Source organism: Pseudoliparis swirei, chromosome 18, assembly GCF_029220125.1.
Source record: "Pseudoliparis swirei isolate HS2019 ecotype Mariana Trench chromosome 18, NWPU_hadal_v1, whole genome shotgun sequence".
In the NCBI taxonomy this organism is placed as follows: Eukaryota; Metazoa; Chordata; class Actinopteri; order Perciformes; family Liparidae; genus Pseudoliparis; species Pseudoliparis swirei.
In genome coordinates this window covers 6,972,264-6,987,272 of record NC_079405.1, presented here as the reverse complement: position 1 = coordinate 6,987,272, position 15,009 = coordinate 6,972,264, and the positions used below count along the sequence as shown (strand labels likewise).

The following is a 15,009-nucleotide window of genomic DNA, read 5'->3' as shown; positions in this document are numbered from 1 at the left end:
TCCAATGTGGACTTTTCACCCTTTAAAATAGTTTCACTTTGCTTGGATTATCTCTGATATTTAGTGTTTTCAAACACAGCCGCCTAAAGCTGAGGTATTTATTCTGGGTGTCGATGATGTCACGGCATTACTGACCATAGTTAATCACGTAAAGTGACTTATAAGGGATAAATCCCTGTTATGGACCAACAGATGAACTCGCCCGCCTAAATACCCACTCTAATCTCTCTAATCTCACAAAGTCCAGGGGGCTTTAATGGGAAAAGACAATATGTCAGTTTTTAACGGTTTAATCGTAATCTCGATGCTCAACAAACGGGAAAACAAACAAAATGAATGAAGTGACATTTGTAGGCGATGACGAGACAGAAAGAAACTCCCAGTTGAAGCCCACTGCAGAGCTGTAATGGTATTACAACGGGCGATAGGAGAGGAGAGGCACTGTTATCGATGTGGGAGAGACGATGCGATTAGGGAAGAAGAGAATTCTATTGCGGGAAAACACACCCTTAAAACATGCTGCTGGACAAACTAATGCCTGGGATCATGTTACAAAGATGCAGCTCTTATTGTGTGACTTCACTTTATTTTGGCTATAATGTAGTCAAACAAAACAAATGAGAAGACCAAGAGTCTGCAGCCATGTCTCCAGCTCGGTGATTGGTGTTTAGCAGGTATGCTGTGTACCATGTTCGCCTGATCTTAGTTTAGCATGTAATCAATAATTAGCACTAAACCCAAAGTACAGCACTTTCTTTGCAGGTGTTTGGTCATAAACTGAAGTATCGATGAAGCTGGAGTAAAAGTCAGGTGACCACCTAAGTTATTTTGTTTCATCCAGAGGGTAACAGGTAATGGGTTTCCCCAATTCTAAAAGACAATCCGTCCAATAGTTGTGGAGATATTTTACACTGAAAAAGAAAGTTAAACTGGCAGTGGCACAATCCAAAAAAAGTCAGTAGGGTCCGTCCTCTGGGGACCTTGAGTGTGTTTATACAGACTCCTTTCATCCAATAGTTGGTTAGATACTTCAGTCTGAAGCAAAGTGGTGAGTGACATCGCCATCCCTTGAACCGCACCGCTAAAAAATGTCTTAATTAATGTCAAATGTGTTAAACATGAATAGAACATTATTCTGGTTTGGCTTTTTTCATTTGCCGCGTTGTCTTTAAATCATCGTAATATTACTAGATTGACTGAGATAATACGTCGACTGCATTCGATTTAAACAGACGGGTGAAAGGAAAACCCCACATATGAAAGGTATATGTGATACACCAAAACATCTGTGGTTTTAAGCTTCCAGCTATGTTGTTGTCAAAGTATCCCGAACAGCTGGACCGCTGTGGTGCTGGAGGGAAAGCTCTCCGACAAAGTGCAGCTTCCAGCCGTCTCAAACAACAGAAGCACAAAGTTTGGACCGGCGTCACACGACCCGTTTGCCTCCAGCCCAAACATGAAAGAAGAGCCACGCTTTATTTTTCCCCCTTTCAATTCAATTCAGTTTATTTTGTAAAGTTCAACATCACAAATTCCAAATATTCTCAGAGGGCTTTACAATCTGTACACGTACGACATCCCTGTCCCAGCATCTCACATCGGATCAGGAAAAACTCCCCCAAAAAATATAACAAACCATTTCACAGAGAATGTTCATGCTCTTTAATGAGGCAAAAGTTTTAAAAAACAACAACAAGGTCCAAAAAGGGGCAGGTAGAGGATCGGCAATCAGGGCAGGCAGGGTCAGAACAGGCAGAATATACACTAACAAGAAAGACAGGACTACAGCAGAAACACACAGAACTAGAATGGGCACTCGGTAGAGCGCATACCCTCGCATATCACAAGATTTGGGATTGAATTATGAACATTTTGGCATTAGTTGCATGCCAATTGGATACAAATTGACCGTGCTATGGTAAAAAGAAGATGGACCTTTTCATGACCTTTGACCTGATCGATCCCAAAATCTAATCAAATGGTCCCCGGATAATAACCAATCATCCCACCAAATGTCATGCGATTCGGTTTAATACTTTTTGTGTTATGCGAATAACACGCATACAAATAAATAAATAAACTAGAATGGGCACTCGGTAGAGCGCATACCTTCGCATTTCACAAGATTGGGCATTGAATTATGAAAATGTTTGCATTAGTTGCATGCCAATTGGATAAAAATTGACCGTGCTATGGTAAAAAGAAGATTTAGACCTTTTCATGACCTTGACCTTTGACCCGATCGATCCCAAAATCTATTCAAATGGTCCCCGGATAATAACCAATCATCCCACCAAATGTCATGCGATTCGGTTTAATACTTTTTGTGTTATGCGAATAACACGCATACAAATAAATAAATAAATACACGGCGATCAAAACATCACATTCTGCATTTTCAATGCGAAGGTAACTATAGACGACAATCCCACAGCAGACAAGGGAAAGACTGACACAATATATAGGGGGGGAAACAGGTGTACGACATCAGACAGTAACGAGACAAGAGTGGCTGAGGGCAGGTGCAGGGAATGAAACAATCAAGACAGAGAAGACACACAGGAGACACAGAGGAGACATAGGAGACACGGAACACAGGAGAAACAGAACAGGGTGTTACACTCTAGGACACAGGAAGCAGGGCCGATCGGGAATCTGGGACTTGACGCTGCTATATATAACAATTAGATCAGGCCTCTTGTAAAACTAGATAGTGCGAAAGTCTTGAAAGGAAAAAATTTAATTATGTAGATAATGATGCACTCGTTCAACTCTATTATCTGTCGGTGCTCGGCTGGAATGGAGAGAAACTGGAGACCGACGCAGCAGCTCCGTAGAGCCTCTGCTCGGGAAAGGAAACTTCTAAAATCTCTCAAGGCGACGCCTCAAAAGATGATCGTTGGCTCGAATCACAACAATAATAACGGAAGCCCATAACGATCCTGAGGACGGCCCTCAGATGTGATCAGCTATGTTTTTAAGTAATTTACCTTCCAAAAACGTGTCCCCGCCATTTAGGAAATGGACTCTCCTGCTGTCTTATGAGTCTATTGTCAGACTCTTGGAGGCTTCACCCAGAGTGAAGTGATCCCTCGCCGACATGTTTTTGTGCGAGTATCTTTAAGGGCTGGAGCAGTTTTAGCTGGACGCTTTGATGGCTCGTTGAAAGGCCGCCTGCCATGTTGACGTAAGAAGCTCAAAGTCGTATTCACACACGAGCCCTGGGGGCGAAACGAAGCACAATGTCACCAGAAAAAGTTTGAAATACGAGTCACTAAGACATCTGTTCACAATAGCTGAAGTGTGTGTGTGTGCATGTGTAAGTGTCTGTGTGTGTGTGAGACAGGAGAGAAGAGGAGACATGGAGCTTCCCCTCTCACTGGCTCGTCGTCGTCCAGCATCGATTTGCCCCAGCTCACTTGAAAGCAGCACGTGGGTCTAAATCGTATTACCGTAAACTGCATCAAACTGTTAAGTGTTGCTGGTCTGCGTGGAGAGGACGCCGGTCTGCGCCGCGGTGGACTGTTGTCTCCGTGTTCAGGGCGGACTAATGCTGGACACGTATTTACTCGGGTGAGACAAAACAGTTCAGATTCACAGGAGTGTGTGTGTGTGTGTGTCTGTGTTTGAAGATGTTAAATAGGCATTTTTTATAGTGCCCTTCTAGTCATTCAACAACTCAAAGCGCTGTACACTACATGACATCATTCAACCTGACCGGCTCCTCCTCCTGAGCCCCTCAAAAGAAGGGTGTGGTCCGAGCAGGGGGGTTGGGAAGTGGGGGGTTGGGAAGTGGGAAGGCACCATTGGCCAGCCTTCACCCTGGCCTGGTTTGGCATCCCAGCTGGTGTGATCCCATCACAAGATCCTCTCTGGTTTAATGGTGTCATCAGTGATTTCATATTATCGTGCGATAACCGCCAGTGAAAAGGCATCACGACGGGATCAAATGCAGTTTTTATTTGACAACACTCATCTTCTGCACTGATATATGCATATGGTTTAATTATTCATGTGTGTGCACCTGTGACTCTGTTGCCGTTGCCGGGTGTTTATCCAGACACGAGGCCAACATGTCACATTTACAGTCCATGTCTGCCAGTGTTTGTAGAGAACAACAATAAATTGTGCAAAGAAGTACTTTGAAGTAGCAAAAGAGGACAACATCTTAAATATTCCCTTGTAGGTTTCGTTCAGATGTTGCATTCAGAGGTTCCAGAAACGTGTGAGACGCACTGACTAATACTTTTAGATTGTATTCATCTGCTATGAGCATTAAATGAGCGGATGAGGCGATGGAGCCCCCACCTTCATGCCTTCGTGGGAGGGGTGGAGTCTGCAGGGCCGCGGTGGGGACAGCCGGTGTTGGCACGGCCTGAAAGGAGCCCTTCTCCTGCTGCTTGTGCCAAGTAGTTTCAGCCCGCCACTGGCTTGACACAGCACGCCGCCCACTGGAGGTCGTGGCGAGAGGACCGGCGGTACATGAGGAAAAGCTGTCGGAACATATGGCGTCTTTTTGAGCGGCAACCGATGCTTTGATTGATTTTTGTGTCGCACCGTTTGCTTAGTTAAATACAGCCACGTAATGCTTTTTTTTTTTTTTTTCTTTCTTAAGACTTAAATCAGCTGTTTCACTTGGACCACATTGACCGGAAAGTTGTGTTCACTTTGCTGATCTCGGTGTTTCTGCCAGATGATGAATCCGAAGTGGTGACTCGTCCGGTTTTCAGATGTTTTGGTCACTCAGATGTTCTTTTCCACTCGCTCAGTCACTACCTCTGTGGTGAGAAACCACCTCTCAGACGTCCTGGAACGCACAGCTGCTTTACAGCATGTTCTTCGGTTTGAAGATGACATGATGGCGTCATTGGCGTGTTACCCATCATGCACTTTCCAGCGAAAGACGGACGCCACTAACAATTTAGAAATCGGCACACCACACAATCTTCATTCAACCACCATTATTACCTTCGCATTGAAAATGCGGAAGGTTATGTTTTGATCGCCGTGTATTTATTTATTTATTTGTATGAGTGTTACTCGCATGAATCAAAAAGTATTAAACCGAATAGCATGAAATTGGGTGGGATGATTGGTTATTATCCGGGGACCATTTGATTAGATTTTGGGATTGATCGGGTCAAAGGTCAAGGTCATGAAAAGGTCAAAATCTTCTTTTTACCATAGCGCAGTCAATTTGTATCCAATTGGGATGCAACTAATGCCAACATGTTCATAATTCAATGCCCAATCTTGTGATATGCGAAGGTATGCGCTCTACCGAGTGCCCGTTCTAGTTTTATGAAAGTATAGGGTAGATTAAATGTTTTGGGACAGTCAGTAGTCCACTTGTATTAAAGATCCTACATGAAGAGGCAGCGACCTGTTTTCTGATGATATTCTATGAGTAAATCGTGTTTCAATGTGCAAAATCTGGATGATTTGTTCTTCGGTTCTTACACTGTGTTGCGTTTGTAAAACTGCAACAGTGCGATTCGTCCGATGCTGCATTCTGTCATAGTGGCATGTCGTATTTGGAGCATATATTTGTGTTCTACAGCTTTTGTTTCTTTAATCTCCAGGCCTCAGACCCGTGACTGTCACCAACCATGAGCGGTGGAGTGAACATCAAAGTCATATCTCAGAGTCGGAGCGACGCGGGCGGCGGCGGCTCCAGTCTGCCTCTCCCTCGAAGTATGATGCCTCTCTCCAAGGTGGGACCCAAACCACAACAATACGGCGGCACCCCCAGCCCCACGGGGCAGTGTCAGCACGCCGCCAGGCGACAGCCTTCCTCCTCTCCATCTGCGGCGTCGACTGTGGAGCCGCTGAGAGGCGCCGCTCTGAAGAACCACCTGCTGCAGCAAAAAGGCGGCGCGCATTCCCACAGAAGCCCGGCGGCGACAGAGCGAACGGACGGAACCTGCTCGGCGTACAGCAGCCCCCAGGTACCCAAGAGGGAAGCCCGGCGCTCCAAAGACACGCTGGACCTCCGGGCCAGCACGCTGAACCAGACGGCGTTGCGAGACCTCCACTTGAGGACCGCCAACAAGAACTGGACCTTCGGAAAATACCGACTGAAGAGTGTGGACAATGCGGCCGAGGGGGACGCCTTGTGCCGGCTCTCTGCCGATGTCCAGCAGGGGCACGGGCGAGGACGTCTCTTTGATGCCAAAGGGGCGAATGGGAATGAGCTGCCGGGTGTGTCTTCCTCCGGGATGGCCGATGTCCAAAAAGAGGCGAGGAATATCTCCAACCAGCACCTGGGAGCTTCCGAGAGGGGCGTGGTCAGCGGCAAATCCAAGTCTTCTCATGACACGTTCAACATGAAACGCAGAGGGAGCGAGCCGAGACAAGTCAACATGGCCGCTGTCGCTCCCTTCAGGTTCAGGTGAGGGCAGTGTTTCCCCTATTTAAGACGGAAAGATAAGCAGCATTGCACAGGCTGCAGTTTGTTTGTTTGTGAGGGCACTTTGGATAGGATGCAGCCGTAGGGCTTCCCATGTTGTTGTTTTTTCTTCCACTTTTAGTAGCGTTTTATCAAAATTGAATCTGTGTTTTTCTCCTCCTGTAGGTGTCAGGTCCACGAGGACACAGGCCCCGCCCTCGATGAGCTCAGTGACTGCTCCTCTGACTCCATGGAGGTCTGCTGTGAGGAGCTCGGTGAGTCTCTTTGAATCTCCTCCCACTCATGTGTCCCTCCTGGGAGTGTCGACGCACCTGATGCATCCAGATATTTAAGAAGAAGAAGAAACATGTTCCTGTGTTTTTATAAATCTACAACAGTTGGTTGCACCAGATTACCCGTCTTTATTTCCACTTGTTTGTTGAATAAAAATAGCTACAGTGCATAAAATACATACAAGAGGTGACCTCGGCTCAGACATAAGATGCATGTGACAAGAGGTTGCGTTAACATTTGAAGAGGTTGCAAAATGTTGCAGTCAACCAGTAAAAAGAAACTCAATGATGCTCAATAATAAAACAGGATGCTATCCGATATCATCCGGGATCTTGAAAAGAGCAGGCTCTCCACAAAGTGTAATCACTTTATTGGCTTACAATCAAATTCAGCCTCTGTTCTCATAAAGTCCCAGTCCTCCACTGTAGCGTCAGGAAAAGTCCCTTAAATCATTGAACAAGCAAACCTTTAAACTTATTCTCCCCCTCTTTGTGACACACAACCCAGTTGTTTCCAATTGTGTAATGTGGCATCCGGTGACACCCGCGCTTTAATACGGCTGAATGTCGACACTGGGCTCCGTTCATGCCAGTTGTTCTCCCCAGAGCTGCTGCCATCTATTCATATGTATGCAACACCTGTTACGGGCATCAGGAAGGGCTTCACTTCTCTCTTTATGTGCATAAGGGAAAACACAGATCCTTGGCTCTCTTCATGCAGAGTTTCTTCAGTGTGTTTCTTCTTCTTTTTTTTGGTCTCCGGCGAGCCATCCTGATTATATTTACGTCATTTCTGTCAGTGCTGCGTTGGACATAAAGAGTTACGTGTTTAGTTCTGCTGCCCGCAATGTACAATGTTGCTTAGAGACGGACATGCAAACATGACGTGCGTACACACACACACACACACACACACACACGCTCTGATTGCTTGGTTAATATTTCATTATTATTTCTAAGGAACGAGGAATAACTCGCGGAGTGAAGCCAATCCACCGTCAGCAGTTCCGACCACAACTCTTCAATCAATTAGTTCCAATTAGACACAGATTACATCACTAAAGACGACTCTAAATAATTGATTACAGTAAGCAAGCAGCGGGGGTAACCGCTGTAACTACAAGACAACATTTATACTTCAACATGTTTTAGATTTGTAGATGTTTTTTACAGCGGCCTCATCATGTTCAAACCCAATAAGTGAAATATTTTTGTCGAACACCAAACAAAATAATTCAAATAAAACCGCTCTATTTGGCTTACAGCAGGTATTATATCTGTTTATTAAAATCTTAATCATCTTAGTTTAGCGCGTTAGTACGATTTGGTGATTTGCCCCAAACACAAAGTGCACTTGAGGCTGATTGGATAAATACTACACATGACCCACCTGACACATGACCGATGATGACGCCAGAGAAAAACATGAAAGGATGTAGAATTGTGCATCCCAATTCTTATGGCAATTCCTTCAATAGTTATTAAGACGTTTCAACTGAAACCACAAATCGTCTTCAGAGCCGCCAGCGTGGCTAAAAGGTTTGTAATAAAAACTAATTAAAGTGTGAAATACCATGTTGTGGGTGAATACTCTATTCTGATTGGCTGCAGAGTGTCCACAAATTCATATCTGAATTTCAGATTTGTATCACTGGCGTTGGTCCTTAAATGCCTCTTCCTTTGAAAACCACAGGGTGGCAACACAAGCTGCAACAAGTAAGTGTCACTGCCCCCGTGAACTATTAATATAATTAGTCTCACATAAGTGATCGTCTCTCATCCCATATCGCCACCTCAGGCTGCGACCGGCGCAACACTTGGAGAAAATGTATATATTGATTTGGTGACAATGCTAAAGCGAGCTTGTCTTATTGTGGAACGTAATGTCTTTTATTTTCCATCTGTCAACCGCACAGTGTTGCTCGCATTAACGTTGGCTTTATGGCTCGTCGGCTGAGCAGACATGTCCTGTGAGCTGAGCGGATTCAAAAAGCCTCCCAGTGTCAAGTTGGATGTCTGATGTATTTGTTGCTCCTGATCACTGAAACACGCAGGCTTTTTTTTTTTTAGAAATGAGCTCATGTATTTGCACCCGGGCTATTGGAAACCCCTCTAGCTGCGTTCCTAATGACCATAATGACCTCGAGGGGTGAGAGCCTCCAGCCAGCCTCCTCAGGGAGAGACGAGACAAGAGACGCAGGGGCGAGGAGGGGGGGGGGTGGATCGGCTTTCACCTGCTGTCCGGGAGTTCTTCTTGTCTGGACGCACCGGAGGGGGACGCTTACATTCAGTTTCTGACCATAGAACAGAGAGATGTGTCATCCAGCTTCAAGTCAAAGTTATCTGGAAGATGAAAAATCGGCTCGTTTTAATGACGGTCGCGTTCAGTGGGAAACGTCTGCAGAACCCGGAGCTCTGTTTCAGATCTCTGGTGTGAAATCTCACTTTAAAATGATTCAAGTTTCACAGAAAGGAGGATTCACTGCTCCAGGATCCCGACGACAAACGAATCGCTCAAACGTTCACACGAGATGGTTTTTACCTCTTCTCTCGCTTCCAGCAGCTTGAGTTCATAACGAAAGGATTATTTTCTCAGGACATGAAGAAAGTCTCATCACTGTTCAGGGCATTCTCCGTCCCTCAGGCTGCTGGCATTCCTGCAACACACTGATTCTATTAGATCTCTATCTGTTGCCACATGACGAGGTCATCATCCGCAAACACAATCTTCACACGTGGCTTTAACACCATCCTTTGGCCGACATTGATGCTCTCTGCGGTTTTCCCTCCTTCTGAGCACATGTGGAGGTTCTTGAATCCGATACTTTTATCGCAGCTGAGCAGCCCTAAAATGATCACACGTGCTGTCCGGGGGAAATATATAATAGACAGCTGTGTAACTGTGCTGTCATACCATGCACACACACACACAAAACACACACACATTCGCACATGATTACTCAGCTGGCCAGTTGGAGAGTCGGAATCGGACCCAGATGTGAAAGAGACCAAATGAAAGATGCAGCTCCACCCTTCCCCTCTCCTGAGACGTGGTGGCGATTTCAGAGTTTCAACATGTTTAAGTTGCTGGAACATTTGACTCAGAACAAGCAACATGCGGTGCGAGAGGAAACGTCGGGGCAGAACTAAAGTCGTCTGTATTCATGCTCTGGGGACAATGAATATGTGGACCGAATGTGATAACAATCCATCCATTAGTTGTGGAGTTGATAGGATTCTGGAGTTGTTGCAATCATGGGGTCGTTTTCACAAACAGAATTCTCTTCGAGAGCTCATAATCTAGCCTCAACGCTTCTATTAAGGTCAGAATTTAGGAGGGATTTGAGGAAACTTCTCTGGGAAAGGAAGGAACTGAAAACATGTCCCCTTATGAGGAGGTGTGGTTGACCCCGATGTTGGGTGTGACGCGTTCTTTTAAAAATGTGTGATTGGGTGATCAAAGAAATCTGTAGTGAAATTTAAAAAAAAAGAATCATGGGATTGAGTCTATTCTGACATGGTGTAAATATAATTACTGTATTGTGTAATGAACATTTCTGTTTAATTCATTTTGTTTTTGTGTATTTTATTAAGTCAATCAAATCAAATACAATACAATATTATTCTATATAATATACAAAAGAGAAAGACTGAAAAGGTATAGGTAGAAGCACAAAATGCTTATAAATTCCTATCCTAAATTTAAATCAGAAAATAAAGAAAAAATAAAAAACAAAATATATTTATATACAGGACTGTCTCAGAAAATTAGAATATTGTGATGAAGTTCTTTATTTTCTGTAATGCAAATAAAAAAAAAAAAAAATCATGCACATTCTGGATTCATTAATCATCAAAAAAAATATTGCCCTTTTTTTTTTTTTAATATTGATTATGGCTTACACACTAAAGAAAACTCAATATCCTATCTCTAAATATTAGAATATCATGAAAAAGTATACTAGTAGGGTATTAAACAAATCACTTGAATTGTCTAATTAACTCGAAACACCTGCAAGGGTTTCCTGAGCCTTGACAAACACTCAGCTGTTATAAATCTTTTTTTTACTTGGTCTGAGAAATATTAAAATTTGAGAGATTTTTTTTTTTTTTTTTTTTAGCTGTAAGCCATAAATAATATAAAAAATAAAAAAAAGGCAATATTTCAGTTGATTTGTTTTGTAATGAATCCAGAATGCATGACATTTTTGTTTTTTTAATTGCATTACAGAAAATAAAGAACTTTATCACAATATTCTAATTTTCTGAGACAGTCCTGTATACTCCCACATACATCTTCCATCTAAATACGTTTTTAATCACATTTATAACTCTCAAGAATTGTTTTATGAATAGTTTCCTTGAAAACCAAAAAGGAGTTCACCAGTCTTACATCCATTTCAACATTATCCCATAATTGGACTCTACAACAGAAATAAATCTTCTTTTAATCCCTTTTTTAGCCTTTTGTACCGTTTAGCCTTTTAAACCATTGGCCCACTTTAAAAGTAGCCCACAACATTTTTTTAAACATTTGCCTACTTTACCTGCTGATATAAGTATATTTACCATGATGGCCATTTTAGTTCATGATCTATTTGATATTAAGAAGGGGGGGGTGGGGGATATGGCTCAGCTGTCATCTTTTCTGTCCGCAAACGTTATGCATAGATGTCCCATGAGAATAGCATAGTTATCACATGATTCATAAGGAAAACTTCTTTTCACAAAATACCCACGCTTTTGAATGCATCATGTGAGTACGGTCGGTCGGCTGTTCTGGAGTCAGCAGGGGAGCCTCGGAGCTCGTGATGAGGAGAAACAAGACAGGCCATTGTTTCCAGAAGCTAATTGCCAGATCAAACCACCTCACTGGTCCATCAGTCAGCCCAGGTGCCCTGAAACTCAGACAATACAAAAAGCAGCGGAGTGTGGCTGAAGCCCACTGTCGGAATCGGAGCGGGAGCCTCTAGGCTTTGTAGCTAACTGGTCAAATAAATCCAGCGGATCAGCACCATCGTGCATGTAATCGGCCGTGCTGTGTTGTGGTGAAGAGCAACTCAGTCGTCACTTGGGAGGAAAATAAGAACACAAATGTATTCGCCAGCGATGGATTCAAAGAGGACTTTTTATCCGATGAGCACACAACAGCAAGAGGGTTGCATCGCAGTAGTTCGTGGAGACGGTTCAGGTTTCCTGGGCAGCTGTGTTTGAACAGAGCTCTGCTGCTGATGACAGAGGGAGGTTTCCATGGAGCTGCAGAGCCTCCTGAGAGACGGCCGAGGGGAATATCTGAAAATTCTGATTACATTCATATGTTAAGAAAATAAAAAAATGCCGGACAATGATGTGATTTTCAATTAAACAAATCATGTGTGTGTGTGTCTTAAACTGTCTTGACGATATTTCCAAAGTGTGGTTTTGGGTGTGTTTCTTGCTTCCTGGCACAACGTGTTGTTCTCTGTTAAGTCACTCATTTGGCTGATAGACTTTTGGGATTTAAAGCCAAGTTTTCTCTTTTTAGAAAGAAAATGTCATGACAGTGGACAAAAACGACCCAATTATTATTATTTTCAGTTTTCATTACCACTACAAGTACGCTCGCCGTTAACATCTACGTCCTCATTGTGAAGAGTGCTGTTGTCCATTTGGAGCATTGCACTATTGATTCTTAGCATATGATTCATCCATCTGTTAATCTGGAATTGATACCGCAAGGAAGCTCAGACAGGATCAAGAGATAATCTGGACGCTCCAGCTGTTTCATGTGGGATTTTTGACTGATAATAATTCATGCTGTGGCCTGGAATTACACATCTGAATGTGCATCCGTTGACATTAATGACACGGGAATCATGCATCTTGTCGAGTGTATTGAACAGGGAGCACTGTAGGTGAAGGAGGGGGAGGGGAAGAACAAAGGAATCAGAGGAGATGGTGGGAGCACATGGTCTGCGCTGGAGGAGAATGGTGCCTGGTTTTTAACTCCTCCACGGATGATCATATTCTCATCGCTCTCCTGCATTTCACATCTTCTGTTGAGACACAGCGAAGCATCTTTTAAAACGAAGGAAAAACGAGGGAAGCAGGCAGGAGGATGGGTGGGAGGGAGGGAGGGAGGGAGGGAAGTGGGAGGCGTGGTCGAGGCAGCAGAGAGCAGGGGGAGGAGGGAGCGCTGATGCGTTCTGCTGCCGCTGTCATTCCGCTGCTGCGCGGCTCAGCGGCAGGAGGATGTGCTGAAGGGAGGAGGAGTGTGGAGAAAAAAAAATCGGAGGAAAGGAGAGAAAGGGAGTGCCTGGGCGCCACTGCAACAGCTGCAACTGCAGCAGCCTGCAAGGAGGCAACAGAGGGAGAGAAGGAGACGGAGGGAAGAAAGACGAGGCTGCAGGATTGCCTCAGAGGAAGCATTTTGATTCCCTGTATGTTCTTGCACAATGAAAAAGGTTTGATACGGATGCCGTTTTTTTTCTTTCTCTCCCTCGCTGATGCGTTTCGACATGGCCTCAAGCAGGAGGCATGCTTGGGAATAGTGTGAAAGGCAGAGAAGGGGAATTGAAGATGGAAAAGACGGATGGCACAAAATCATACGGCCAAGCCGATGGCAAAGGACTCGGCGTGGCAGCGAAGAGGGCAAAGACCGGAGTCCCCCAGGGCACACCGAGGAGCGAACTCAAGGTTTACCGGGCGGGCGGCTCCGAGGGCCGGCTCCCCGTGTCCTCCAATCTCCGCAAGCAGAGGTCCATGACGAACCTGGCTGTGCTCACCGACGCCGAGAAGAAGTTGCACCTCTACGAGCCCAAGTGGTGCGATGACATGGCCAAGCCCGGAGCCGGGCAGACCAAGATGGGCAAGCCGAAGGCGGCGGGGGTCGGCGGCAGCGCCGGAGGCGGCGCCCCGCTCTCTCGAAACCTCTCCAAATCGGAACACTCTCTGTTCCAGGGCAAGCCCAAGCCCTTCAGCCCCCTGGCCGCTCCGTCGGCTCTGAGCAAGCAGAGCCGCATACCTCGCGCTCCTTACGCCGAGGTGAAGCCCCTGAGCAAGGCGCCCGAGGACGGGAAGTCGGACGACGAGATCCTCTCCAGCAAGGCCAAGGCCAACGCGAAGAAACAGGGAGCCGGAGCCGGAGGGGAGTCCGGTTCCAAAGGCCAGGGCGAGGAAGGGCCAGACAAGGCCTTCCTGAAGGTGGACCCAGAACTGGTGGTGACGGTGCTGGGCGACCTGGAGCAGCTGCTCTTCAGTCAGATGTTGGGTGAGTACAGCAGAGCGGTCTTGATACCCGGTACCACTCCAAGAGCACCAGGCCGGTACGTGTGGCGGCCATGTGCTTACGAACCCAACGGCCCGCTTGTGGGATTCCTCAGCGCTTCTCTGCAGCACGCCCCCTTCGATCCAGCCGCCACACGGCTCCTGCAGAGCCGCGTTACCCCACAGAACGGATTTAATGCAACGATTGAGGGAGGGAAAAAAAGAAAAGAAGAAGACATCCTCGTTGTGCTTGCAAAGCATGCCCCGCTTTCATATGATTTCATCGAACGCTGCATCGGTTTGGTTTCCTAGCGACCATTCGGCTGTAAGTCAAAATGCCAAAGCTACGACGATGCTCTATTGTTCTTTTTCCTCCGGCATGTTGTCAGGTGTCTGAGGCCATTGAGAATGTGAAACACGCTGCTTGCTTGCTATCGTGGCGTTGCCGGCTGATTGCATGAACAAAAAAGACGCCTGAGGGGTTTTGGGGATTATTACCAGCGAACTGATCCCCCTTTCTAAAGCTCCGGTTTGCTGCAACATGTCTTTCTCTCCGGAGGTGTAGGTCAGGTCCATCAGGAGGCAGAGCGCGATGAATACTACGAGGATTGATCACATGGCGAGGATTCGGATGACTTCAATCATTCTTTCCTTTGTGTATCAAAGCATGCCTGCTTGCTTAGCTGCAGGTGTTGTCTGTATCTAGTTATGATCCGATGAGAATTCAGTTTATTAGACTTCTTAGTCCTTAAATCTCTTGTATCTCAATAACTATTCGGTAGAAAGAAAGGCTGAACATTACTCTCTTGAATGGAGGAAACTGCATTTTTGGATGTCAATATTGTTGGTATTTGATGACACTTGATACCAGGTGTCGCAATTTAAAACCGAAAGATTAGAGCATTAAAGCTTTGCGTTGATTCATATTCCTACAATCCTATCCCTACACACATCTGGTTCAAGCATGTTATTCACTAACAAGCATCTCATGTACCATTAAATTATTTGTCATTCCATTGCTCCACTATCAGCAACAGAGCATGTTCTCAGTCCCATCCTAATGAACACATTTGGGGTGATTTT

The 15,009-nt window shown here is 45.3% G+C and overlaps 1 protein-coding gene across 12 annotated transcripts in view; it reads left to right on the top strand.

The window, feature by feature from the left end:
- The window catches only part of nav1b (neuron navigator 1b), a 70,682-nt gene that overhangs the window by 7,532 nt on the left and 48,141 nt on the right, over positions 1-15,009 (top strand). For 9 of the 12 annotated variants that reach the window (XM_056437514.1, XM_056437508.1, XM_056437512.1 and 6 more), the window contains exons 2-3: positions 5,583-6,391; positions 6,575-6,663. In XM_056437514.1, coding sequence (XP_056293489.1) covers positions 5,610-6,391; positions 6,575-6,663 — 871 coding nt within the window. In that variant the 5' untranslated portion in view covers positions 5,583-5,609. Of the gene's footprint in view, positions 1-5,582; positions 6,392-6,574; positions 6,664-12,907; positions 13,931-15,009 lie in introns of those variants that run through there. The other 3 variants (XM_056437513.1, XM_056437510.1, XM_056437509.1) reach the window with 1 other exon arrangement.